This window comes from Entelurus aequoreus, linkage group LG21 (genome assembly GCF_033978785.1).
Source record: "Entelurus aequoreus isolate RoL-2023_Sb linkage group LG21, RoL_Eaeq_v1.1, whole genome shotgun sequence".
NCBI classification, from domain to species: domain Eukaryota; kingdom Metazoa; phylum Chordata; class Actinopteri; order Syngnathiformes; family Syngnathidae; genus Entelurus; species Entelurus aequoreus.
In genome coordinates, this window is record NC_084751.1 from 36,234,909 (window position 1) to 36,262,534 (window position 27,626).

General features: G+C 37.3%; 2 protein-coding genes across 3 annotated transcripts in view; one reads left to right on the top strand and one right to left on the bottom strand.

Moving 5' to 3' along the window:
• LOC133638710 (amyloid-beta A4 precursor protein-binding family A member 1-like) overlaps positions 1-11,949 on the top strand; it is a 50,850-nt gene extending 38,901 nt beyond the window's left edge. Inside the window, exons 10-13 of the mRNA XM_062031581.1 lie at positions 1,506-1,718; positions 1,794-1,913; positions 6,978-7,118; positions 11,565-11,949. Of these exons, the coding sequence (XP_061887565.1) occupies positions 1,506-1,718; positions 1,794-1,913; positions 6,978-7,118; positions 11,565-11,636 (546 nt within the window). The 3' untranslated portion in view covers positions 11,637-11,949. The remainder of the gene's footprint in view (positions 1-1,505; positions 1,719-1,793; positions 1,914-6,977; positions 7,119-11,564) is intronic.
• Positions 11,950-13,324: 1,375 nt separating this feature from the next.
• Positions 13,325-26,140, bottom strand: LOC133638713 (THAP domain-containing protein 2-like). 2 transcript variants are annotated; one of them, XM_062031586.1, is made up of 7 exons: positions 25,909-26,140; positions 24,103-24,295; positions 18,331-18,408; positions 16,931-17,038; positions 16,617-16,827; positions 16,385-16,541; positions 13,325-13,694 (listed from the first exon to the last, which is right to left on the bottom strand). In XM_062031586.1, exons 1-7 carry the CDS (start codon positions 25,986-25,988, stop codon positions 13,652-13,654), a joined length of 870 nt encoding a protein of 289 aa, XP_061887570.1. In that variant the 5' UTR covers positions 25,989-26,140; the 3' UTR covers positions 13,325-13,651. The 2 variants fall into 2 exon arrangements, with proteins under 2 accessions (XP_061887570.1, XP_061887569.1); XM_062031585.1 differs by having other exon boundaries at positions 16,617-16,830; positions 25,909-26,139.
• Between the last annotated feature and the right edge of the window lie 1,486 nt (positions 26,141-27,626).

Below are 27,626 nucleotides of genomic sequence, written 5' to 3' on the forward strand. Positions count from 1 at the left end.
TAACAAAGGGTGCAAAATCTGCAGGCAGTAGGAAACACATGGTTAAGTGTAGGGAGTAAAACTGATGGCAGTCTAAAATTCAAGATTTTTGGAGCTCTTTGTTCAGTGGATCAGATGTTTGATGAAGCTCTGTGTCTATCTACCACCACTACTGTTTTCTGTTTATTTGTTACTGACTGTGGCAGGACACCTCTGCCTCTGTTTCACTTTATGTTGCTGGTAAATAATATGGTTGTAGTAGTAGGCTAAAGTTAAATGATTTAGTATGCACTAATTAAAGGGGCAGAGCTTTATGAGACATTTTAGCTTTTATATTTTATAAGATATATTTTTTGTAAGAACCACAATTAATAAATATATTTCAGTGAATAACTTATTGTTCAAATCTGGATATAAATATGTACATAAAGTGTTGTAATTATATTGTAAAATGGCTGTATGGATGGATGGATGGACGTTTAAAACAAAACTGTTATTATTAATTAGTAAGTATACATTTTTTGAGCCTTTTTAGAGAAAATCATATCTATGTAGTAAATTATGCAAATTACTCGATTATGTCATGGTGACCACGCCCATAGCTACGCCCCCACCGCCACAGGTATCTTGGCAGTTTATGGGAAACACTGGTCTTGCACCATGCTCTGCCAAAAGATTGCACTCCTCCTTCTTTATTTGACTTTCTCCCCCCACCTGACGACAGCTGCTTCCAGAGGGAAGTGGGTCGTAAACAGCGTTGCCTTTGGTTACCGAACAGTTCAAAAGAAGAAGTCGTAAAATAGTTCAAAAAGAGTTCCATAAAATAGTTCAAAGAGAGTTCGTAAAATACTTCAAAAAGAGTTCGTCTGGAAATAGGGCAGATCCTGCCATCTGTCCGCTTTGAAGTCACAGTGGAGTTTTACGAGCCTTCCTCCTGGTAGGCCCCAAAGACAGCTCCCGTCTCCCTGCCAGGAACTCAATGTAATACAAAGCTTTTGTGATAATTTAGAGACAATTATTCTAACACATAGTCCCCCCAAAGTGTCCTGGGTATTGTCCGTAATATAATATGTACTATTACGGAGAAATATGTACAATATTTACCGTATTTTGGTCATTTTAAGCATGACCGGAACAGTGGGCAGCCATTGTGTAGCGCCCGAGGACCGTATCTGGCTCGTCATGGTTCGGCTTCTCTGTAGGTTAAGCTTCCCTGTGTGGGCAACCAAGAGGGCAGTGTGGGTTTAGTGTCCTGCCCAAGGACACAAAGGCAGTGACTACATTAGCGGAAACTGGAATAAAACCAGGAACCCTCAAGTTTCAGGACAGCCGCTCTACAGCTGCACCTTGAATTCAGACTCTTCTAGATTAGTCTTATTGCCCACTTTCTGAGATCGATGTTTGAATTGCTGTTTTTATCAATCAACAGGTCCAGCTGTTTAAGTTAATTGATATTTGTAAACATTTGTTTTGCTTGTTTCTTAATGCAATTTAACTGATGAGGTCATCAGGTCTTTTCTTGTTAGGTTTACATTGAGAAGCAGAAAGGAGAGCTTGTGGGCGTGGTCATCGTGGAGTCGGGTTGGGGATCCATCCTCCCCACCGTCATCATCGCCAGCCTGATGCACGGCGGTCCTGCCGAGAAGTCCGGCCGACTCAACATCGGCGACCAAATCATGACGATTAACGGGACCAGCTTGGTCGGTTTGCCGCTCAGCACCTGCCAAAGCATCATTAAAGTACGGCGGGCTTTCTCCATGCATGTCGGAACTTGCTGAGTGTTTTGTGGCCAATCAGACTTGTTCTTCCTCCAGGGACTGAAATGTCAGTGCAGGATCAAGATGAACATAGTCCGCTGCCCACCTGTCACTATGGTGCTGATTCGCAGGCCGGACCTCAGATACCAGCTGGGCTTCAGCGTCCAGAACGGCATTGTGAGTTTTTACTGCTAATTGTGTCACCTTTTTTATGTTTTTATTTACTGACCATTAGAGGTGGGAATCTTTGGGCACCTCACGATTCGATTCAGAATCGATTCTCGATTCAACATGATTCTCGTAATAAAGTATATTATTGGGTATTTCAATCATACTTGCCAACCCTCCCGATTTTCCCGGGGGACTCCCGAACTTCAGTGCCCCTCCCGAAAATCTCCCAGGGCAACCATTTTCCCGAATTTCTCCCGATTTCCACCCGGACAACAATATTGGGGGCGTGCCTTAAAGGCAGTGCCTTTAGCGTCCTCTACAAGCTGCCGTCACGTCCGCTTTTCCACCATACAAACAGCGTGCCGGCCCAGCCACATTATATATGCGGCTTTTACACACACACAAGTGAATGCAAGCATACTTGGTCAACAGCCATACAGGTCACACTGAGGGTGACCGTATAAACAACTTTAACACTCTTACAAATATGCGCCACACTGTGAACCCACACCAAACAAGAATGACAAACACATTTCTGGAGAACATCCGCACCGTAACACAACATAAACACAACAGAACAAATACCCAGAACCCCTTGAAGCACTAACTCTTCCGGGACGCTACAATATACACCCCCGTTACCACCAACCCCCCCACTCCCGAATTCGGAGGTCTCAAGGTTGGCAAGTATGATTTAAATTATGATCAAAACTTTTCAAAACAGGTTACAGGTTACCAAAGCTTGACGGCTGACGTGCAACTTATACGCGCAGTGTTGTCCTAAAAAACCTGTTTTTAAAAATGTATTTACAAAAGTCACAGAATATCAGTCAATCTAATAAATGAAAATAGAGCAACTCCAACCCAATCCCAGTTTTACAATATTTAGGATACAAAATGTACAAAACAAATTAGAAGACATAAAATACAATACTAAATAAATGGAAAACTAACATGAATAAAAAGCAACATTATCAATAATAATAATAATATTAATAATAGTTGTTTATTCCAAAAATGTGTTATTGGGAAAAATATATATATATACATTTCTCAAAAATTATAAATTGATTTAGAATCTGAATAAATAAAAATCACGACTTGGCTGTCACTTTTCTATGTTTTTATTTACTGACCATTGGGTCAAATGATGGTCCGGAACCTCACATTTTTGATCCTGAATATAAGGAGGATGAGCTCCCAAGTTTTAGAAGCTCTGCTAAACAGAGCCAGCTTTAGTGAACCTCTAAGCATCATGTAGCAGTTTAACAAGAAATACAAACTACAAACATAATAAAACAATTGCCTACTGTACAATGTCTGCTCTTACTTCGATGATGACTGACAGGATGTCCATATCTTCTCGTTTCGATGAATAATTCATTTTAATCCACACGACAAAGGGTTAAAAAAGTTCCTGCTGACACTGTCTTTCGGTTGTGTGTGTTTGTCTCCATCTCAAAGTATAAATTGAATGTCACAGATGAACAATTTCTAGATTAATGGCTAAAACCTCCTAATATCCAGATGTGAGGCATGATTTAAAATGTAGAATAACTTTGACGTGTCAAGACGCGATGCAGCAGGAGCAGAAACAGCAGCAAACAAAACATAATATTCTTCTTCTTTACAGTTTTACGGCAGTTTACATCCACGTATGTTGCATTACTGCCATCTTCAGTTTCATTTTATAATTACTCTAAAGGCCTTAGTGGCCACATGCGTGGACAGCACCTTTTAGCTCTTATTTCCAAAATTGTGTACACTACTGAATTGGGGTCTTATGCTGACATATGGACACTTATACTGCCATCTGGTGGTGTCAGAAGAGTATAACATACAATTGAATTTGGAAAAAAAAAAAGTACAAATAAAAATTAGCATGTCACTACACATGAAGTACACGTTTGTGTACTTATGGACTAAGTACATCATATCAAAAGATGACTTTTAGTTTTTATTCTAATTAGGGTCCAATAAGCCCAAATAGCAAAGAGAAATTAAAAAAGCATGTAAACAAACGGCTTGGGCCTTAAGAGGTTAAAGTCTCTCCTTGAGCCCAGTGCAGTATAAACTATTGTTTGGCTCGGTTATCAATACTAAAAATACTTTGTCTGCATTAGCACTTATAATAACAACATTACAAATAATTGGTTAATATTCAGGTCACGAGATGTAAATAGAGTATTGTTGGCCAGTTTTGGATGGTTATTTAGAGAGCCCCCATTGACTCCATTGTTACGTTCGCAGACTTTTTGTGTATTCATTTATTTACGACTTAGAATTCATAAAAAAATTAAAAAACGTATGTGTCCATGTCTTATTAGGGATTTGTGAATGATAGACATCACATCTGTTTCAAATATTTGTGTATTTCCAGTATGACTGTTCTGATCAAATGGTCAGCGTGCAGAAGGGTTCCTCCAGTGACGTCAATCTCCGGAAATAGCCGAAAATATTCAAAATGGCTGACTGAATTTGTGTTTAAACAGTATTTTCATAGACTTTGCGGAATGTAAACACAATCGGATATGGTTTAATGCCTATGTGTCAAAGTCAAGGCCCAAATGAATGATCTATGGCCCCCGGGATGATATTTGATTAGTATTAGAACCGGCCCGCAGGCCACAGCCGCCTGCTGCTGTTTTGCACGCACCAATACTCCATCGGTGTTGGCGCTAGGAATTTTCAAAATGGGGTCCCAGGGACTCCATCCAGTCATAAAAATGGGGTCCCACAGTAAATTTTTGGGCTCCCACTTTTTTGTAACCGTTTTGAAAAAAAAAAATAAATGTATGCATTATCCTGTTATATCTCACATTCTATATTTTGGAAAAAGTCATGAACGTTACTTAATTCATTGAAAAAAATAATACAAAAGACAACACATTTTTATGCATATGTAAATGTATTCAGTTCATTCATGCATTCATTCACTTTCTTCTTTCTTTCATGGATCTAAACTTTACCTTTACCGGTATTTTTTTCAATATTTTTATTGTAATATTTTCAGAATGTGTTTGTTCTATTTTTGGTCCAAAGTAAGACAAATAAAACAATCTGAAGTTGTCTTTATTTTTTAGTTTCAATGCCATGATTTTAATAGTCCGGCCCGCGTGTGCACAAATTTTCCTCCATGCGGCCCCTGAGCTAAAATGAGTTTGACACCCCTGGTTTAAGTGATACAATGAAACATAATTAAGCATATAAAGTGTTTTTTCCACTCTACTGGTACTTTAATGTTGTCTAATCTTGTTCATACCGACAGCCATCAGACTGTATAATGCATATGTTCCTTTTTGACTGTACTTAAATGTATAATAGACTGTATTTATATTATTCACATGTGAATAATGCTGTATAATAGACTGCATTCATATTATTCACAAGTAAATAATGCTGTATAATAGACTGTATTTATATTATTCACATGAGAATTATGCTGTATAATAGACTGTATTTATATTATCCACATGTGAATAATGCTGTATAATAGACTGCATTTATATTATTCACAAGTGAATAATGCTGTATAATAGACTGTATTTATAGTATTTACATGAGAATTATGCTGTATAATAGACTGTATTTATATTATCCACATGTGAATAATGCTGTATAATAGACTGTATTTATATTATTCACATGTGAATTATGCTGCATAATAAACTGTATTTATATTATTCACATGTGAATTATGCTGTATAATAGACTGTATATATATTATTCACATGTGAATAATGCTGTATAATAGACTGCATTTATATTATTCACATGTGAATAATGCTGTATAATAGACTGTATTTATATTATTCACATGTGAATTATGCTGTATAATAGACTGCATTTATATTATTCACATGTGAATAATGCTGTATAATAGACTGCATTTATATTATTCACATGTGAATAATGCTGTATAATAGACTGCATTTATATTATTCACATGTGAATAATGCTGTATAATAGACTGTATTTATATTATCCACATGTGAATTATGCTGTATAATAGACTGTATTTATATTATTCACATGTGAATAATGCTGTATAATAGACTGCATTTATATTATTCACATGTGAATAATGCTGTATAATAGACTGCATTTATATTATTCACATGTGAATAATGCTGTATAATAGACTGTATTTATATTATCCACATGTGAATTATGCTGTATAATAGACTGTATTTATATTATTCACATGTGAATAATGCTGTATAATAGACTGCATTTATATTATTCACATGTGAATAATGCTGTATAATAGACTGCATTTATATTATTCACATGTGAATAATGCTGTATAATAGACTGTATTTATATTATCCACATGTGAATTATGCTGTATAATAGACTGTATTTATATTATTCACATGTGAATAATGCTGTATAATAGACTGCATTTATATTATTCACAAGTGAATAATGCTGTATAATAGACTGTATTTATATTATTCACATGAGAATTATGCTGTATAATAGACTGTATTTATATTATCCACATGTGAATTATGCTGTATAATAGACTGTATTTATATTATCCACATGTGAATAATGCTGTATAATAGACTTTATTTATATTATTCACATGTGAATTATGCTGCATAATAAACTGTATTTATATTATCCACTTGTGAATTATGCTGTATAATAGACTGTATTTATATTATTCACATGTGAATAATTCTGTATAATAGACTGCATTTATATTATTCACATGTAAAAAATACCTAAGTGTTTATTGTTTATTGTGAGCGAACTGTGTTGCTGAATTTCCACCAAGGGATCAATAAAGTACTTTCTATTCTATTCTATTCTATTCTCTATTCTACATCTTCAAACGCTGATGATCCTTTGTGAGCAGACGTTGCCATGGTGATGTTGTCCTGCTACAACTCTCGTCTCTTATCACATACTCCACGAAGCAAACATTACAAGATGTCTTTAAAGACCTGATGTGGCAAGAACTCGCCACCAGTTCCCATCAACAGTCCTGCAACTTCATTATTTTAAACATTACGTTACTGTTTGATGCATTCTGTAATATTTCATGCATTATGTGTGCAGATCTGCAGCCTGATGAGGGGAGGAATCGCCGAGCGGGGTGGCGTACGTGTCGGTCACCGCATCATCGAGATCAACAGTCAGAGTGTTGTGGCGACGCCTCACGAGAGGATTGTTCAGATCCTGTCCAACGCCATGGGAGAGGTATGATAGTTAAACAATGAATTCTCTTTCATTTGCTGATGGGTTTTTTTTCTCATATTGTGTCACATCATTGCTGGAAATGATTTCACAATATGACAACACTTGAGTCACAATATGATACAGTATTGTAGGAATTACCATGAATTGATTAACGTGGACCCCGACTTAAACACGTTGAAAAACGTATTCGGGTGTCACCATTTAGTGGTCAATTGTACGGAATATGTACAGTATTTTCCGCACTATAAGGCGCACCTAAAAACCTAAAATGTTCTCAAAAGTTGACAGTGAGCCTTATAATCCGGTGCGCCTTATATAAGGACCAATATTGAGCCACAACAGGTCTCGCAACTACGGGATGCATAACGTAACCCCAGCCTCTACTGTAGCGTCTATTCTATGCGCCTTATAATGCGGTGCGCCTTATATATGAACAAAGTTTTAAAATAGGCCATTTATTGAAGGTGCGCCTTATAGTGCGGAAAATACGGTACTGTACTGTGCAATCTACTAATAAAAGTTTCAATTAATCAATCAATGCAATGATTAATAGTGTAATAATGGAACGTAGTCCGCAGAGGTACATGCATGTTGAAAGCGATCGGCCATCTGTGCGCACAAAGCTCAAATGTTATGACCTAGCAGCACTACTCCCCAAAAATACTCCTCTTCCTCATCTTTTATGGCATTTAATGTTCAAACATGTATGTATTTATTTATGTATTTTATTTATTGTTTGTCTTGTATTTTAACTGTACCTAACCAGGGTATCCGCGGGGTCTTAAAAAGTAAAAAAAAAATGTCTTAAATCCAATCATTTGAATTTAAGGCCTAAAAATGTCTAATATGCTCCTAAAATCTAATAAAAGGTCTTAAAGGCCTACTGAAATGATTTTTTTTAATTTAAACGGGGATAGTAGATCCATTCTATGTGTCATACTTGATCGTTTCGGGATATTGCCATATTTTTGCTGAAAGGATTTAGTAGAGAACATCGACGATAAATTTCGCAACTTTTGGTCGCTGATTAAAAAAGCCTTGCCTGTACCGGAAGTAGCGTGACGTCACAGGCTGAAGGGCTCCTCACATTTCCCCATTGTTTACACCAGCAGCGAGAGCGATTCGGACAGAGAAAGCGACGATTACCCCATTAATTTGAGCGAGGATGAAAGATTCGTGGATGAGGAACGTGAGAGTGAAGGACTAGAGTGCAGTGCAGGACGTATCTTTTTTCGCTCTGACCGTAACTTAGGTAAAAGGGCTCATTGGATTCCACACTTTCTCCTTTTTCTATTGTGGATCACGGATTTGTATTTTAAACCACCTCGGATACTATATCCTCTTGAAAATGAGAGTCGAGAACGTGAAATGGACATTCACAGTGACTTTTATCTCCACGACAATACATCGGTGAAGCACTTTAGCTACGGAGCTAACGTGATAGCATCTTAAATGCAGATAGAAACAAAAAAAATAAGCCCCTGACTGGAAGGATAGACAGAAGATCAACAATACTACTATCAGGAGACACCGAACCAAACCCTGGACCTGTAACTGCCGAAGCCTAGCAATGCTGTTGCTAACGACGCCATTGAAGCTAACTTAGCTACGGGACCTCGTCAGAGCTATGATAAAAACATTAGCTATCCATCTACGCCAGCCCTCATCTGCTCATCAACACACGTGCTCACCTGCGTTCCAGCGATCGACGGCGCGACGAAGGACTTCACCCGATCATCGATGCGGTCGGCGGCTAGCGTCGGATAGCGCGTCTGCTATCCAAGTCAAAGTCCTCCTGGGTGTGTTGCTGCAGCCAGCCGCTAATACACCGATCCCACCTACAGCTTTCTTCTTTGCAGTCTTCATTGTTCGTTAAACAAATTGCAAAAGATTCACCAACACAGATGTCCAGAATAGTGGAATTTTGCGATGAAAACAGAGCTTTTTGTATTGTGATACAATGGGGTCCGAATACTTCCGCTTCAACCATCGACGTCACGCGCATACGTCATCATACATAGACGTTTTCAAGCGGAAGTTTCCCGGGAAATTTAAAATTGCACTTTATAAGTTAACCCGGCCGTATTGGCATGTGTTGCAATGTTTCATTTCATCATTGATATATAAACTATCAGACTGCGTGGTCGGTAGTAGTGGGTTTCAGTAGGCCTTTAAAACTCTATTGACGTTACTTTTACTTAAAACATGCATAAACTTCAGTCTCGCTTTGAAATGTTTCGATTTTTGAGGACGCTATAATGTAACTACACAGCGGAACTAACTGTGTTGCCCGGTCCGAATTTATGGAACACCACTATGGTCTTAAAAAAAAGTCTTAAAAAGTCTTACATTTGGCTTGTTGGAACCTGCAGAGACCCTGCTAACAGAGGAGCCACCTGTATTTTATTCATGCTCTCATGTTTGATGACAGGAAAGCGTTCTATTCAAATATATTCTATATACCACAAATATTCTACATAGCTCAGTGGTAATTGTAAAATGTAGTTTAAAATGAATAAAATATAAAAATGGCCTCCTAATAGGCCATATGAATATTTTTCATTTTGTAAAAATGGTCCCTTGGAGGTCAATTTTCATGACTTTGGTTTGTGAAGTGTCTATGACAAGTGATCCAATACACACTGCAGTGTGTGTATTGGATCCCACGGCAAAATTCCTGATGTGTGTGTGTGTGTGTGTGTGTGTGTGTGTGTGTGTGTTTGTATTTTCTGACACATCATTTTAACATCAGCTGCAATTGTACTTTGAAGCGCATATAATATTTGAAAGGAGCAACAACTATCCCACATATCACTGCATGATATAACATGAAATATGCTACTTTCAAATTCAAAATCTGAAATAGTTATGTCAATTACAAACCCCAAAACCAGTGAAGTTGGCACGTTGTGTAAATCATAAATAAAAACAGAATACAATGATTTGCAAATCCTTTTCAACTTATATTCAATTGAATAGACTGCAAAGACAAGATACTTAAAGTTCAAACTGGAAAACGTTATTTTTTGCAAATATTAGCTCATTTGGAATTAACAAAAAAGCTGGCACAAGTGGCAAGAAAGACTGAGAAAGTTGAGGAACGCTCATCAAACACTTATTTGGAACATCCCACAGGTGAACAGGCTAATTGGGAACAGGTGGGTGCCATGATTGGGTATAAAAGCAGCTTCAATGAAATGCTCAGTCAATCACAAACAAGGATGGGGCGAGGGCCACCACTTTGTCAACAAATGTGTGAGCAAATTGTCGAAGAACATTTCTCAACGAGCTATTGCAAGGAATTTAGGAATTTCACCATCAATGTCCGTAATATCATCAAAAGGTTCAAAGAATCTGGAGAAATCACTGCACGCAAGCGATGATATTACAGACCTTCGATCCCTCAGGCGGTACTGCATCAAAAAGGGACATCAGTGTGTAAAGGATATCACCACATGGGCTCAGGAACACTTCAGAAAACCACTGTCAGTAACAACAGTTGGTCGCTACATCTGTAAGTGCAAGTTAAAACTCTACTATGCAAAGCGAAAGCCATTTATCAACAACACCCAGAAATGCCGCCGGCTTCGCTGGGCCCGAGCTCATCTAAGATCGACTGACGCAAAGTGGAAAAGTGGTCTGTGGTCTGACTAGTCCACATTTCAAATTGTTTTTCAGAAACTGTGGACGTCGAAAAGAACGTCAGAGAGGAAAAGAACCATCCGGATTGTTGTAAGCGCATAGTTCAAAAGCCAGCATCTGTGATGGTATGGGGGTGTATTAGTGCCCAAGGCATGGGTAACTTACATATCTGTGAAGGCACCATTAATGCTGAAAGGTGCATACATGTTTTAGAGCAACATATGTTGCCATCCAAGCAACGGTATCATGGACACCCCTGCTTATTTCAGCAAGACAATGCCAAGCCACGTGTTACATCAACGTGGCTTCATAGTAAAAGAGTGCGGGTACTAGACTGGCCTGCCTGTAGTCCAGACCTGTCTCCCATTGAAAATGTGTGGCGCATTATGAAGCCTAAAATACCACAACGGAGACCCCGGAATGTTGAACAACTTAAGCTGTACATCAAGCAAGAATGGGAAAGAATTCCACCTGAGAAGCTTAAAAAATGTGTCTCCTCAGTTCCCAAACGTTTACTGAGTGTTGTTAAAAGGAAAGGCCATGTAACACAGTGGTAAAAATGCCCCTTTGCCAACTTTTTTGCAAAACAAATGAAGTTTCTCAGTTTGAACATTAAATATTGTGTCTTTGCAGTCTATTCAATTGAATATAAGTTGTATTGTATTCTGTTTTTATTTACGTTCCAACGTGTCAACTCCACTGGTTTTGGGTTTTGCATTTTACTGTGCTACGACTTTTGGAAAGATTCCTCTGCACAAAGACAGGATAAGGTTTGGTGTGAAAAGATAATGTTTGGTGTTTCAGATCCACATGAAGACAATGCCAGCAGCCATGTATCGCCTGCTGACAGCGCAGGAACAGCCGGTCTTCATCTGACCTTCTTCTTCTTCCAAACTTTCACTCCTTCAGTAACTTTTCTTCTCTCCGCATCCTGTTTGATATCACGCAAACGGCCTTATTGTGTATCGCGCACAACAACATGGACTTTGTTTTCTGACCTTTGACCCGCATGTTCCTTGTTGCACGGCACTCTGGACCAAAGATCTATCAAAGGTCTCATTGTGCTTCATTGAGGCAACAAAACCAATCAAATATCACTTTATAAATTACAAATATCTGTCATATGTGAATGTACACGGAATATGTTGGACCTAAATGTTGTCACACAATTACACTGAATAAACTGAAGAAACACTTTCTGTTTTGTATTCTAAGCATCACACATGAGGTGGTGTGTTATAATTACACAATAAAATGACATTTGTCATTTTTATAATATTATATCCTCGTGTTAAGCAGCGTCCACTGCAGTATACATGTGTTTTTGTCTCGTCAGTTACACACGTCAAAAAGCGGTAGGAAATGGATGGATGGAATATAAAATAAATATAAACAGTAATGTATTTTTTCCAATTTAATAACGCCTCTTTCAAGATGGCAACTACTGTACACCTTAAATTTAAAGTAAGCACTCAGAATAACGAAAAGAAGCACAAAAACACACCAACAGTCATATTTTAAGAAAATTATAATATTTAATGTCACACAATGTGATATGTGTTCACATCATATATTTGCTCTGTATTTTTGCACGCTATATTTGTATGCAAAAGCCTTCTCGCGTCATTATGTTGGGAGTTGTATCTCTATTTCGCCACTAGGGGGAGTTGTCGAATGGTCAACATAAGGGTCCTTTTTTTTTCGGACCAATCATTAAGCAGATCGTCTGCCGGCTCTGGCCAATACGCTCTCTGATTGGTCAAAAGCCGAGAAGGGTCTGTAAGAGAACGCCCACCGTGGTGGTGACAACGCGAGAGTGGAAATTTGTAACGTGATTCAAAATGGCTGACACAACGAATGTTTTTTTTTCTCAAAACTTTATTTTGATAACAGTAGCATTCAAGAAATCCAATAACGTAAATCAAGTGTTTCCCTATAATAACCAGAAGTAACACACAAACATAAAGGAGTAACGAAAAAAACAAATAAATAAAATGTATCTAAAATTATTTAATTATTTTAAATTACAAAAATAAATAAAAATTTCAATAGGGTCCTTTCGTCCCATTGCAAAAGGACTCCCTTTGGGATTCCTTTTGAAAAGGTCCTGTGCGGACCCTAATTAAAGCTGCAAGCAGCGATGGACAGGACCGACTTTGAGGGCTCATAAAATCCAAACCGGAGCAGTAATTAAAACTCTTTCATCAACTTTTAATCAGAAGGGTTCAATCTCTCTCCTGTGCTAATTTGAAGCCGACACGACAAACGCGTTCAGAGGAGATAATGTTTGAAAATAATGCCTACATTAAACCGGTCCCTGGTGCAAAAAAGGTTGGGGATCCCTGATTTAGATTCCTAGTGAATAATGACAGGTTATATTTTTATTTGTATAAACTCACACTCCTGCATAGTTATATTAAATTTGTCTGCAATTGTTAAAAAAAATTAAAAATAAATCACACTATATTATTTAGGGGGGCTTAAGAATATTTTAGGCCAAACGACGCCAATGGTTATGCGTGATTTCTTTGTACTTGCCCCTTGGAAATGTAAAAATAAAAATGTAAAACATGTAATGCAGCTTTATTTGTAAGAAAACATACACATTGTAAGCAATCAAGAGAGGTTTTTTAAAATATATACATTTGTACAACAAACCTTTGTCGTTGTGGCAATGTCATCCTTCTTGGACAAAATGTGTACCCACAGACTCTTGTGGTCTTCATCCATGATTACAGCAAATGGTCCACTCAGCAGCTCTCAGCACATAAACGTCACCAATAAAAAAAAAACAGTAACCCGATAGTTTTTTTTCAGGCCATTTTCTTCAGGTGGCAGGGCTTGTGAACGATGATTTTTATAGCGCAGAAACAAGGTTTCCCTGTCACGCATCACAGGACGGCTTCCTCAGGATTCTCAGAACAAGGGAGCCACCTTTAAAAAAAAAAAAAGGTCAAAGTTGATCACAATTGCTTCAAAAAACTTGTTTCATTTCAAAAACTAAACTAAGAGCATACGAACAAGATCACAACACAGCAGATTTTAAAAGTGACAAAGCCTGAAGCAAAAAGATCAAACTTGATTTCCTTTGCAAAGGAAGTTAAGCCTTGGGATACTCTTGTGCCACACAGCTTGCGGGACTCAGTCGGCTTATTGTTTCCTTCAAAGCTATTCCACTGGGGTGTGTTGTGTCAGACCAGTTCTTCCTCCAAGGGAATCTAAGTTACTGGTCAATCCCAAATTCTTTCGATGACATATATGCCGAGCAAGAAGGACCATCAAGACAGAATTGGAATATTTTCAAGTTTTACTAAAGCTTTAGGAGTTCAACTTAACCAATACATTCATATCGGCTACTCTAGTTGATCTGGCATTCCAAGGGAAAAACCAACTTCTTCTCACACAAAGAAAACCCCCATCTGCCCCTCGCACCACTGATAAGAAACCAGTGGGTGTTGTATTTCACATTCCTGATGGTTTAAGACACTAAACAAACAATCTGAAGACAAAGAGAGACTGGTAGAATACACAAAGGAAAAGTACTAGCTGCTCTAAACATGGCTATGTAAAAAGAAATAACTCTTAAAACATATATGCATCCTTCCACAGGTGGCACATGACTTGTAATTCTCTTTCAAAACCCTAAGGGGCAGTGTTTTACTGTGTAAGCAACCAGAACTCTTGCTGACTATCTTACCAAGAGAGAAAGCTTCCTGTGCGTAGAAGTGGTTGTAAACTTATAGTAAACAATGGTGACCGCAAGACTCACACCAATTTAAAAGCCAGAGAATAAAAGTGGGTTTTATAACAACACTTAAAACATTCAACAGTGGGGGCCATCTTGACATGAGGGAGCAGAACATTCCAAAGTTTAGGACGCAGAAGGACCTGTCTCCCCTAGTCTTAGGCCTTGTTTTAGGCCCCACGAGTTGAAACTGGCCCTCAGACCTCAATGCCTGAGCTGAAGCATAAATTTGGCTGAGGTCCGTGATGTACTTTGGGACCAGTCCATTCAAAGTTTTAAAAACAAAACAGTAAAATTTAAAAATCAATCCTGAAACGAACAGCATGTCAATGCAGGGAGGCGAGAATTGAGGTGATGTGCTCCCTTTTTTGGTTCCCGCTAAAAGTCGTGCTACAAGTAATGAGTTACTACTAGGGGTGTAACGGTACGTGTATTTGTATTTGTATTGAACCGTTTCGGTACGGAGGTTTCGGTTCGGTTCGGAGGTGTACCGAACGAGTTTCCTTCTGCCTTTGTCTCTGTCAGTACTCTACACAGCACCCAGCATTGTCCCACCCGCACAACCATCTGATTGGTTACAAACAGAGCGGTAACAGCCAATCAGCAGTGTGTATTCAGAGCGGTAACAGCCAATCAGCAGTGTGTATTCAGAGCGCATGTAGTCAGTGCTTAGCGTTTAGCAGGTAAACATCAGGCAGCGGACTCTCCCCAAATGATAATAAACACCTCCCAGTCAACTACATCACTATGAGCCCGTTGACCTTCTAGAAATATAAAAGGCAGCTCAGCTCGCTCGCAGTCCTGGCTTGAGGTGAAGGCTAATTCGCTTTTAGCGTAACGTTAGCTCATTTTGCGGTGTGTGCGTGTGTGTGTGTGTTACGGACAGCAAAGCCCTGTCTGTCTGTTATTTCACTTTACCTTTTTCTGTGTTGATTGAGCTGTGTTGAAACAGCAAAAAGGACATTATGTTAAATTAAGAGTTTCTGTCTCTGATAGTTGATATAATAATGTAACTGCATCATTAAGCCTACATGAACTCCATGGTGTTCAGGGATGAATAGTCTCTCCTATCGCTATTGTACTATTTTTTCAGCTATAGTTACATTAATCATTAGTAATGCATCAGCCTAGTTTTGAATGGCAGGGTCCCTGCTATCACATGTTGATACAAATATAACATTTACATAATACAAATCAACTACAGGCTTCCCAAATGCTGTAATAAATTAAGCATGATGAGTTGACTTGAAACTGTTTAATGTTGCACTTTTTATATGTAGAAGAAAAGTTTTGTCATTTTATTTAATCTGAGCAACAACTTGAGGCAGTTTAATGTTGATTAACGTGGGCAGAATAGATTATAGTGTTCCTAATGTTAAAAGGATAAAGCCATTGTTTACAAATTTGGTAAATATATAACCAAAAAGTTGGTAGAGTGGCCGTGCCAGCAATCGGAGGGTTGCTGGGTACTGGGGTTCAATCCCCACCTTCTACCATCCTAGTCACGTCCGTTGTGTCCTTGGGCAAGACACTTCACCCTTGCTCCTGATGGGTGCTGGTTAGCGCCTTGCATGGCAGCTCCCGCCATCAGTGTGTGAATGGGTGAATGTGGAAATAGTGTCAAAGCACTTTGAGTACCTTGAAGGTAGAAAAGCGCTATGCAAGTATAACCCATTTATCATTTATATTTTGTTGTTTTCTTACTGTACCGAAAATGAACCGTACCGTGACCTCTAAACCGAGGTACGTACAGAACCGAAATGTTTGTGTACCGTTACACCCCTAGCTACAAGTAATGAGTTACTACCCATCTCTGAGTATAAGTAACATTTGCAAATGTTTATTTTCTTACAAGCCAAGAATAAAACATGAATATTACCGTTGAAGTGATCGCGGGTGAGGGAGAGGAAGATTCAGAGTGTCTCTGAAGAACTTGTAGGCTTTACGACCATGAAGGTGTAAATTGTTGGCAAACTCTCTCTCTTCTGCCGAATACTCGTTTTGTTTCCTCTTTTTAAAAAGCTCCAAAGGAAGATCTGAACGTAAATTTGGACAAAGAGTCTCGGCGGTGTGAAACAATAATCACATTATACACAATATTTTCTTCTTACCCAAATATATTTGCAGCTTGTCACACAGTTCCTCGTTCAGCAGCTTCTTCTCAGTCAGAACAAGCAGGAGAGCGTTGATGGTGGCCTTTGCTCTCCTTTCTCGGACTTGTGCATTTCTCTTCTCCTTCTCCAGCGTTACCACCCGAGCTGCCGTTTTAATGAATCTCACCTTCAGAGCAGACGGGCAACTGGGCAACGAATAGTTGTGCTCCTGCTTCAGGAAAATATGACAAATGTGTAATTTAATAGCCCACATACGCCATTCAGTAATGAATACTTTCACTTTGTTGACATCATCAAGTTCAAATACTCACAAGGTCAACATTAGACTGATGTTCATTTTCAATAACACGCTGAGAAATATTTAATAGAAGACTCTCCTCGGCCTTCTGTGATGTGATTGTGCTCCTTTTGGCTTTAGGCTGAGGAACATAAATAAAAGATACATCCTTATTTATTCATACCACAGTGTTGTACTGTAATATACTGTATATGTTTTTTTTTTTTTTACAAAAGAATACTATATTGTAAGAATCAATTTAAATCAAGAATCAATTCATCGAATTTTCACCCCGAGAATAAAAATCAATTTCACTGCATCACTCGCTCACTCTCGTTCAATCACTCACTCACTTATAGGGATGATGTTCGAAACCGGTTCTCCCGGTTGTTCGATAAGAAAAGAACCGATTCCATGGACTCGAATCCCTTTTTGAGAACTGGTTCCCGTTATCGAGGCCACTATAGTAAAGAAAAAGAGTTGGTTCTTTATTCGAATCCCACAGGAAATGCCCTGTGGCACGTCCCAGGAAATGACGTAGCTCAGTCATTTTTGTGTGTGTCTGATAACGTTAACGTTATCTTGTAGCCTACACCAGTGGTCCCCAACCACCGGTCCGTGGATCGATTGGTACCGGGCCGCACAAGAAATAAAACAAATACAAATAAATATATATATTTTTTAATTTAAATTAAAATTGATTTAATTTTTTTATTTATTAAATCAACATAAAAAACACAAGATACACTTACAATTAGTGCACCAACCCAAAAAACCTCCCTCCCCACAAAAGGGTTGTTTCTTTCTGTTATTAATATTTCTGGTTCCTACATTATATATCAATATATATCAATACAGTCTGCAGGGATACAGTCCGTAAGCACACATGATTGTATTTTTTTATGACAAAAAAAAAACAAAAAACCATACCATGGTAACAGTCAATATTTATTTATTTTATTTGATTTTTTTAGGGGGGTATCAACAGTCAATATTTATTTATTTTTTCTTACAAAATAAAAGTGAGCTTTTGTTAAACCAAATATTGTGTTTTTTTTCCATATACAACAACCTATCTGGATTCTATAAGAGAATCGATAAGGAATCGGTTCGATAAGAGGATTCGATAATGGGCTCGAACTCGATAATTTCTTATCAAACATCATCCCTACTCATTTACTAGATCACTCACTTGCTCATTCACCGGCTCAATCCGGAGTGACAATTCTCCATTCTAAATCAAACTAGTTCTCACTAACTCACTTACTACTTCTTCATTCAATATTCACTCACTCAGGCGTGACCAAAGAAGAATGATACATACTGTAAGTCTACACCAAAGTGATACTTTGTAGATTTTCCACAGACAAGAGTACAAACACAATAAGAAGTGTTTGCATTTTGAACATCAAATACTATATAAGACTAAAATACCTTTTCAGTGGTGCACACTAGTAATGGTAGACACTCCTTGGGTTTCCTTGAGATTGTTGCGGCCCTTTTCCCTTTAGACTAAAGAAAAAAATACATAATTAGATTGATCTTAGGTGTATAAAATAAATACAGAGACTATAGCAATGCACAGCATGAATAATTCATATCAAAAAACTACTTTCAGACACTTACACGTGATTGAAGTGCATTTAAATATTATTAACATACAAACACAAAAAAGCGTGCATTGGGTCACAAACGTTCATCTTTAAAGGGGAAATACACTTTTTGGCAAATTTTGTCTATCACTCACAATCCCTATGAGAGACACGAACACATTTTTCTTTTTTGACTAGGGGTGTAACGGTACACAAAAATTTCGGTTCGGGACGTACCTCGGTTTAGAGGTCACGGTTCGGTTCATTTTCGGTACAGTAAGAAAACAACAAAATATAAATTTTTGGGTTATTTATTTACCAAATTTGCAAAATCTTCCACCAAAAATATTTTTCTTAGTGGAATATTTGATGTGAAGTAATCGGAACCTTGGATAGGTCAATAATTCATAATAACATTGATTTTGATTCAATATTATGTTTTGAGCAATGACAGTTTGAAAAAAAAAAAAAAACAGCTTTGTTTTATTAGTCAACATTGGAACTTTTTCTAAATTACATTTAACCTTTAAGCTTTTTTATTTCACTTTTGTTATGTTTTTGTTTATTTTAATAGTATTTTTAGAATGTGCCGTGGGCCTTTAAAACATTAGCTGTGGGCCGCAAATGGCCTCCTAGGCACACTTTTGACACCCCTGCTATAGATAATAAAAAATTAAATCTGATAAATCTATGGATAAAAAGCAGAGCCTGGCGACGCATGCGCGTTTATCATAACTCTCTCACTCCATTCTGAATGCATGTGAAGATCCCTCCCCCACATCCCCCAAGCCATCCACGTCTCCATCTTTCTCCCTCCCTCAAGTAGACCTTTCTCCCCCCTTCTCCCCCTTGGAGTTCCGGGAGCTACCCCCACTCACGCCCCACCCTACTCAGATTTTTACCCCCCTAGATCATCGCTCACCTCCACCACCCCCTCCACGAAGGCGTGCTCCACAACCCCCCAGCCATACTTCACCTTTCTCACGCCAACCCCTTACACGCCCTCAACGTCCACCTTCAGTAGTTCGTCCCAGCTCTGACGCTGCTCACTCCCCCTCCCCCTTACGGCAAACCCCGCCTCGCCCTGACAGCAGTCCTGAATATTTCTGATACAGAAAAGGGTTCAGCAGTAGACCACATTATCAGCTGGGCCCAAGGTTGCCTACATCAAATCATGGCACCTTCTACATCCCTGTTGTGACTACCAAGAGAGTAAACATTGGGAAACTTAGCCACCCTGCTAACCTAAACAATCTCATTCCTATTATCTCCAAATCAAAGCCAACATCGAAGCCTGTCAATAACACCATCAGGATGGGTCTGCTCAATGTCAGGTCTCTGAATAGCAAATCATTTTTAGTCAATGATTTTATTAGCACTTCTAAACTTGACTTTATGTTTTTAACTGAAACATGGCTGGAACAAAATAACAGTGCAAGCATTCTGATCGAGACAGCACCCCCCAACTATAACTTCATTGATATATGTAGATCGGGGAAAAGAGGTGGAGGGGTTGCTGCTATATTTAAAAACATGTTTCAGGGGAAACAGATGTCACTCGGTGAGTTTACATCATTTGAATACCTGTGTGCTGTGTTGAAATGCTCTCCCAAAATTCTCTTGTTAATTATCTACAGGCCACCTAAATATTCTGCAAATTTTTTTGATGATTTTACTGAACTATTGTCTAGCATCTCCACTGACTTTGACTGCCTGGTTATAACTGGTGATTTTAATTTTCATATTGACGATTTAAATGACAAGGGCGCAAAAGAACTTTTTACTATTTTAGACACATTTGAACTGTCTCAACATGTGAAAGAGGCTACACATTATAAGGGACACACCCTGGACCTGATTATCACAAAAGGTCTCAATGTTTCTGATGTTCTTGTGATTGATCCTTCATTGTCTGATCATTTCTGTGTTTTCTTTAATATTTCTGTAATTCCGGACACACAAACAGAATCAAAGAATGTCAAAAAGCGGTACATAAATGAACATGCTAATGTCCTCTTTAAAAACGCCATCTCCTCACTACCACCTCTAAACCCATGTCATGCTGATGATCTTGTAAGCAACTTTAATTCCAAAATTGTGAATATCATAGATATCATTGCACCTGTTACAGTTAAAACGATTTCTGGCAAGCAAAAGGCACCCTGGAGAAAATCTGCTGCTGTAACAGCCCAGAGAAGAGAGTGCAGGAAGGCTGAACGAATCTGGCGGAATACAAAACTTCATATTCACCATGACATCTATAAAGAGAGCCTCCAGGCCTACAATTTAGTCTTAAAAAGTGCTAGAGAAACATTCTTCTCCAATATCATAAACAGCAACACAAATAAGGCCAAAACCCTATTCACAATCGTTGACAGACTGACTAAACCCCCAACACAAATACCAGCCGAACTCCATTCCACGCAGAAATGCAATGACTTTGCATTCTTTTATACTGATAAAATTGAAGGCATCAGACGCACCATCAATATCTCAAGTAAAAAAGTTGGATCACCACCCCATTTAGGCAAAAGTAACACAGTAACGATGGCAAGCTTTAATGCCATAGACTCTAAAACTCTAGTGGAAACGGTGACAGCTCTAAAGTCATCCACCTGCTGCCTTGATGTTTTACCTACCAACTTCTTTAAGAATGTTTTTGACTGCCTATCAACAGACATCTTGCAAATAGTTAATAATTCTATTAAATCGGGCAATTTCCCGAAGGCTTTCAAAACTGCAGTCATTAAACCTCTTCTAAAAAAGCAGAGCCTAGATGCCTCTGTTATCAACAACTACAGACCAATTTCAAATCTACCATTCATAAGTAAAATAATTGAGAAAGTTGTCCTCCAACAACTAAATCACTTCTTGGCTTCTACTGGCTGCCACAACAACTTCCAGTCAGGATTTCGACCTCTTCATAGCACAGAGACGGCCCTTCTTAAAGTTATAAATGACATCCGTCTAAACACAGACTCTGGCAAAACTTCAGTATTAATGCTTTTGGACCTCAGTGCTGCATTTGACACTGTCGACCACTCAATACTTTTGGACAGGTTGGAAAACTGGGTGGGGATCTCAGGCACAGTTTTAAGCTGGTTCAAGTCATATCTACAAGATAGGAACTATTTTGTTTCCATTGGTGACTTTGTATCAGAACCAACCAACGTAACGTGTGGAGTCCCCCAAGGTTCAATCTTGGGGCCGACTTTATTTAACATCTATATGCTCCCACTAGGACAAATCATGCAAAATAATAACATTGACCATCATTGCTATGCCGATGACACCCAAATCTATGTAGCGCTATCACCAAATGACTATCGCCCCATAGATCTTCTGTGCCAGTGCATTGAGCAAGTCAAACACTGGATGTGCCAAAATTTCCTACAACTAAATGAAGATAAAACTGAGATAATTGTTTTTGGTGCTAAAAAAGAAAGGTTTAAAGTCATCCAACACCTTCAATCACTGTCCCTGAAAACCTCAATTAAAGCCAGAAATCTTGGGGTTATTTTAGATTCTGATTTACATTTCGACAGTCACATCAAATCAGTAACAAAATCGGCCTACTATCACCTCAAAAATGTAAAAAGACTTAGAGGGCTCATGTCAGCTCAAGACTTAGAAAAACTTGTACATGCCTTTATTACCAGTAGGCTAGACTATTGTAATGGTCTCCTTGCAGGTCTTCCCAAAAAAACTGTCAGGCAGCTACAGCTTGTTCAGAACGCTGCTGCTAGAGTTCTAACAAAGACCAAAAAATGTGAGCACATTACACCAATTCTTAAATCCTTACATTGGCTCCCTGTACATCAGAGAATAGATTTCAAAATCCTCCTGCTCACATATAAATCACTACATGGTCTAGGGCCCAAGTATATCACTGATATGCTCCCACTATATACGCCCTCTAGATCACTAAGATCTTCTGAGACCAATCTGTTAGCGGTTCCAAGAGTAAACTCAAATCAAGGGAGATCATCATTCAGTCACTATGCAACACATAGCTGGAATAAACTTCCTGAAGATGTCAGACTCTCCCCAACTCTCACTACTTTTAAAACTAGACTGAAGACTTTTATGTTCACCTTAGCTTTCAGCTAAATCTTTTAATCTTTTAACTTTTAACGTCTGCACTGTTCTTATTTTTATTGTCTGCATTTTAATTTTGCTTTTATTTTCTTTCATTTCACTTTGTTGTCTGTGAAGCACTTTGAGTCTGCCTTGTGTATGAAAAGCGCTATACAAATAAAGTTGCCTTGCCTTGCCTATGTCTCTGCTCCTCCCTCACGAATGCTGCTGTGCGCACAATTTGTTTTGTTCTTAACCCCTTCTTAACCCTGAACGTACATTGAAAATACACGCAACCTTTACTCAAAATGCCGGACATTTGAGGCATTTAAGAAACTACGCCCGGACAGCTCCGCAAAAGAGGACATGTCTGGTGAAAAGAGGACGTATGGTCAGTCTATCGTAGCCCGTTAGCTGCTAGCATGCCGTGTGTTGTGCCTTGGGTTGAGTTTGACACCCGACTTAGCGTAACACTACGAGCGTAGCACCACTTCTGAAGCAGAATGAGTAGATAAAAGGTTATAAACACGCCACACTGTAGAAGTCCACTCACCAAGCTAAATGTTGCATATTATTATTACATTACTTCATTAAACTACAATACTTGAGTGTGTTATTCTCAGTACATTCAATGGATCACAACTGGATTGTTCAGTCTGTCTAAGAGTAGACTTCATCAGTTCATGCTAGATTAGTCAGATGTAGGCCGAGTGCTGGGTGCCAAGACCCAAACTATGTATCCTCTAAAAAGAGGGGACATGCCCAGACAAGAATGGTTTCGCTCTTTTGTTGTGTAAAAACAGCTGTTAATAATAAATCATTATATAAATCAATATTTAAATCATTATATCTATCAACAGCATATGCCAGGTTAAAAATGATTCTGAGTTTCCCAGATAGATATGATACATATGAAATAACAATGGTATTGTATCTGTCACCTGCCTATATGTCTCCCAGTCTGTGGAACGCTCTCCCTGACCACCTGAGGGCACCACAGACTGTGGGTGCTTTTAAAAAAGGCTTAAAAACCCTTCTTTTAAAAAAAGCCTTTTTTTAAATATATGCATACTAGTTCTAGCTATTTGGCTGTTCTACTTTTTATTTTCATTTATTTTTTATTATCTTTTTAAAAAAAAAAAAAGTAATACACTGTAGCACTTTGAGGTTGTTTACTCAATGTGAAGTGCTTTTTACAAATAAAATCTATTATTATTATTACATTGTTTTAGGTATAATATTCCTTACCTACAAGTTCATATTTCTTATTTAAAAGCATATAACATGTTAACAAATTGTCATTTCAATTTATTTCAATTTGAGTTATGAGCTCTGTGTCACAGAACAATTAAACTCCTAAGTAGATGCCCAAACTGCATCGCCTGACATTTATTGATTTTTTAAAAAAGGTAATCAGAACAATGAGGAGTAAGGATGAATTAATTATAAATTAATTATGTCATTATTGCCAGCCGTACTTGAAAGTAACAGAAAAAGTGTAAGTTGTAATGAAAACAAAATCAAAAAGTGGACCTACTGTTTCACAAAGAATCGAGAAGTTAAACACCGATGGAATAACTCCTTGTCTGATCCGACATAACCCTCCAGTCTTGTCAAAGTCTTCTGGATTAAAATGTTTGCTGCACAACACAGTCTGCTCTTTAGCAGCAAAACTCTTTCTCCTCACAGCCACTTCCCACTTCCTTCTTACATCATCGTCTTTGGGAAACCTACAAAGGGTATGACAAGTACACACAACTCAATTCATTTGTACACAACCTATTTTAAAAATAAATCATAAAAAATATTTTCTTGTTTTTAGCCCCTCTGTAGTAGGGCAGTCTTCATTGTTCATTAAACAAATTGCAAAAGATTCACCAACACAAATGTCCAGAATACTGTGGAATTTTGAGATGAAAACAGAGTTTTTTGTATAGGATTCAATGTGTCCGCATACTTCCGTTTCAACGATCGACGTCACGCGCATACGTCATCATACATAGACATTTTCAACCGGAAGTTTAGCTGGAAATTTTAAATTGCACTTTATAAGTTAACCCGGCCGTATTGGCATGTGTTGCAATGTTTGATATATAACCTATCAGACTGCGTGGTCGGTAGTAGTGGGTTTCAGTAGGCCTTTAAGAATTGCATGTAAACCCAGTATTTATAAATACTGCGAGTGCTTCATGAAAAAACGCTTAGTATGAAGTACTTGTAAAATGTCTGACTCCAACAGCACTTGAGACTATTTCATATCACTTGCATGACTGTACACAACATTAGAGAAGTTTGTTATATTGGGAGGAAGAACATAAAAGGTCATCTGGATACATAAGGACCGAGATTTAGGATTGCCACAAGTTAAAACAAACAAACAAAAAAACAATAATACAGATGTTGGTGAAATGTGCCATTACCGTATGCTCCACAAAACATTAACTATGTTATTGTTTTAAAATTCAAGTTTAAGATCTGAGGAACAAGCTTCCGTAGTTAGTCAGCACACAGTTGAACAGACTCGCCTAGTAGTATATAGTTAACATCAATATACGTTTCGACAGAGTTTGGTGAATATATGTCTATAGATAGAAATACATTTGATGTTTTATGTCATTTGTTTGTGTTAAAATCTTATTTGTTTGTGCAAGTTTAAAACCATCACAATGCAAATGTTCATTAGCCTACTACTACAATATTTACATGACCTAACACAAGTACACGCATTGGGGAAATGACATACTCAAACGATATTTGAAGATGCCCTATAAAAATACATTTAAAAGTATACCACCTCTGCATGCATAGAAAATCGTTGTATTACGAAATTCAACCATCCACCCATCCATTTTCTACCGCTTGTCCCTTTTGGGGTCGCGGGGGGTGTTGGAGCCTATCCCAGCTGCACATGGGCGGAAGGCGGGGTTCACAACCAAATTACACCTACAATATTATCGGTGTGATAAGTTTAAATGGTGCAAAACCTAACTCTAAAATGAAGTGACAACAATAATGTAGTATCTGCCGATAAGAAAATTATAGCTCCTATTTCAAGTCTCGCGAGAAAAATAATATTGAATAACATTAGTTTTATTAGCAAATCCGGTCGGCTTTTACAGAAATATATCTTACAAACTTTTCAATTATGTAAATAGTACAGATATTATTTATTGTTTTCTCTACTACGGCCGCGAGTACTTTAACACTACGACGGTTTATAAAGTATATTAATAACAGCAACTATTAAACGTCTATATGGTTGGGAAGCTGCTAGCTTGTTAGCACAAATCCTGCAGCTCTCAACATGATTTAAATACGAAAAAGAGCCACCAACCATTCTTACCTATGAAAAGTTATTCCCAGTTTTTTCGATTCCGCCGTACGACGTACTTTACAACCGTATGCAGCACAATGTGCAGGCATCCTGCTTGTTGTTGTTGTTGAGTTTTTACTTTGCCCCAACTAGCTTAGCATCGCCTTTTTTGCACGTAGCTGAAAAAGCCTCGACTTCCGCCTCCTCTTCTTCTTCGTCTGCTATTATTTGTTCTTCGTCTACGATTCCCCAATGACGTCACACTGCTGTCATCTTGCAGCGGTATTCCATAGGAAATCCGAGAAAAGAAGGCATCTGTCGCTTCATCCTGGACAATTGTCATGACAAATGTGTGCTTTGTTTTAAAAATTTTATATTTGGTTTTACACTGTATGAAAAACATTTTTTTAAAGGAATTTTACCTTTGCAACCTCATTATACTATTGGCTAAGTTTTATTTTCATAAATGTAAGTTTCTCAATACCCGACCTGTTTTTTGTGCCTTTTAAAAAAGATTTAGAACTCTACATTAAAACACTCTCTACCTCTAACAACCAAAAAGCTGTGAAAACGATGATGCTGTGTTCCAAATTTAAGTTATTTACTGAGATTGAGTGAGCCTATGGCATATATATATATATATATATATATATATATATATATATATATATATATATATATATATATATATATATATATATATATATATATATGTATATATATATATATATATATATATGTATATATGTATGTATGTATATATATATATATATATATATGTATGTATGTATATATATATATATACATACATACATACATACATATATATATATATATATATATATATATATATATATATATACATACATATATATATATATATATATATACATACATACATATATACATATATATATATATATATATATATATATATATACATACATACATACATACATATATATATATATATATATATATATATACATATATATATATATATATATATATATATATATATATATATACATATATATATATATATATATATATATATATATATATATATATATATATATATATATATATATATATATATATATATATATATATATATATATATATTTGCATTCTATTTTAGTTACTTTGAATTTACAACCCCCTGGCGCTGTTTTGTACTTATTTTGATTATTGTTTCTCGTCTGTTTGTAATTGTTGAAATTTATGAATAAAGATTTAAATAAAAATTAAAATAAATAAATTCCATAGGAAATCCGAGAAAGAAAGAAACAACTGCATTGCGGTCATAACCGTAAAATAATGTGTGCAAGTTCAACAGAAAGATAACATGTGATTTATGACGTCAGTTTTTTTTCCGCCCCAGAAAATAAAATTGGCATCCATGTTTTAGCTGCCTTTCATGAATGGGAATTAAAAAAAAAAAGTTTTTAAATCTGAATTTCGTTTTTTTCATACAGGTTTTCTTTACTCCTCTTCATGAAACTTAAATTCAATGACCAAAACATACAGTATCCCATTTCCCAAATATAAATTAATTTTACGGCAATTGGTATTAATAGTACTGGGAACGCCCCTTTTTAATTTCCACTTTTTATTATATAAACCTTTATTTATAAACTGCAACATTTACAAACAATAACGAAATAATAATAATCAGAATAAGTACAAAAACCAGTACAAAAACAGGGTTAGGAGTTATTTCCAGACTCGATATGACGCCCCCTCCT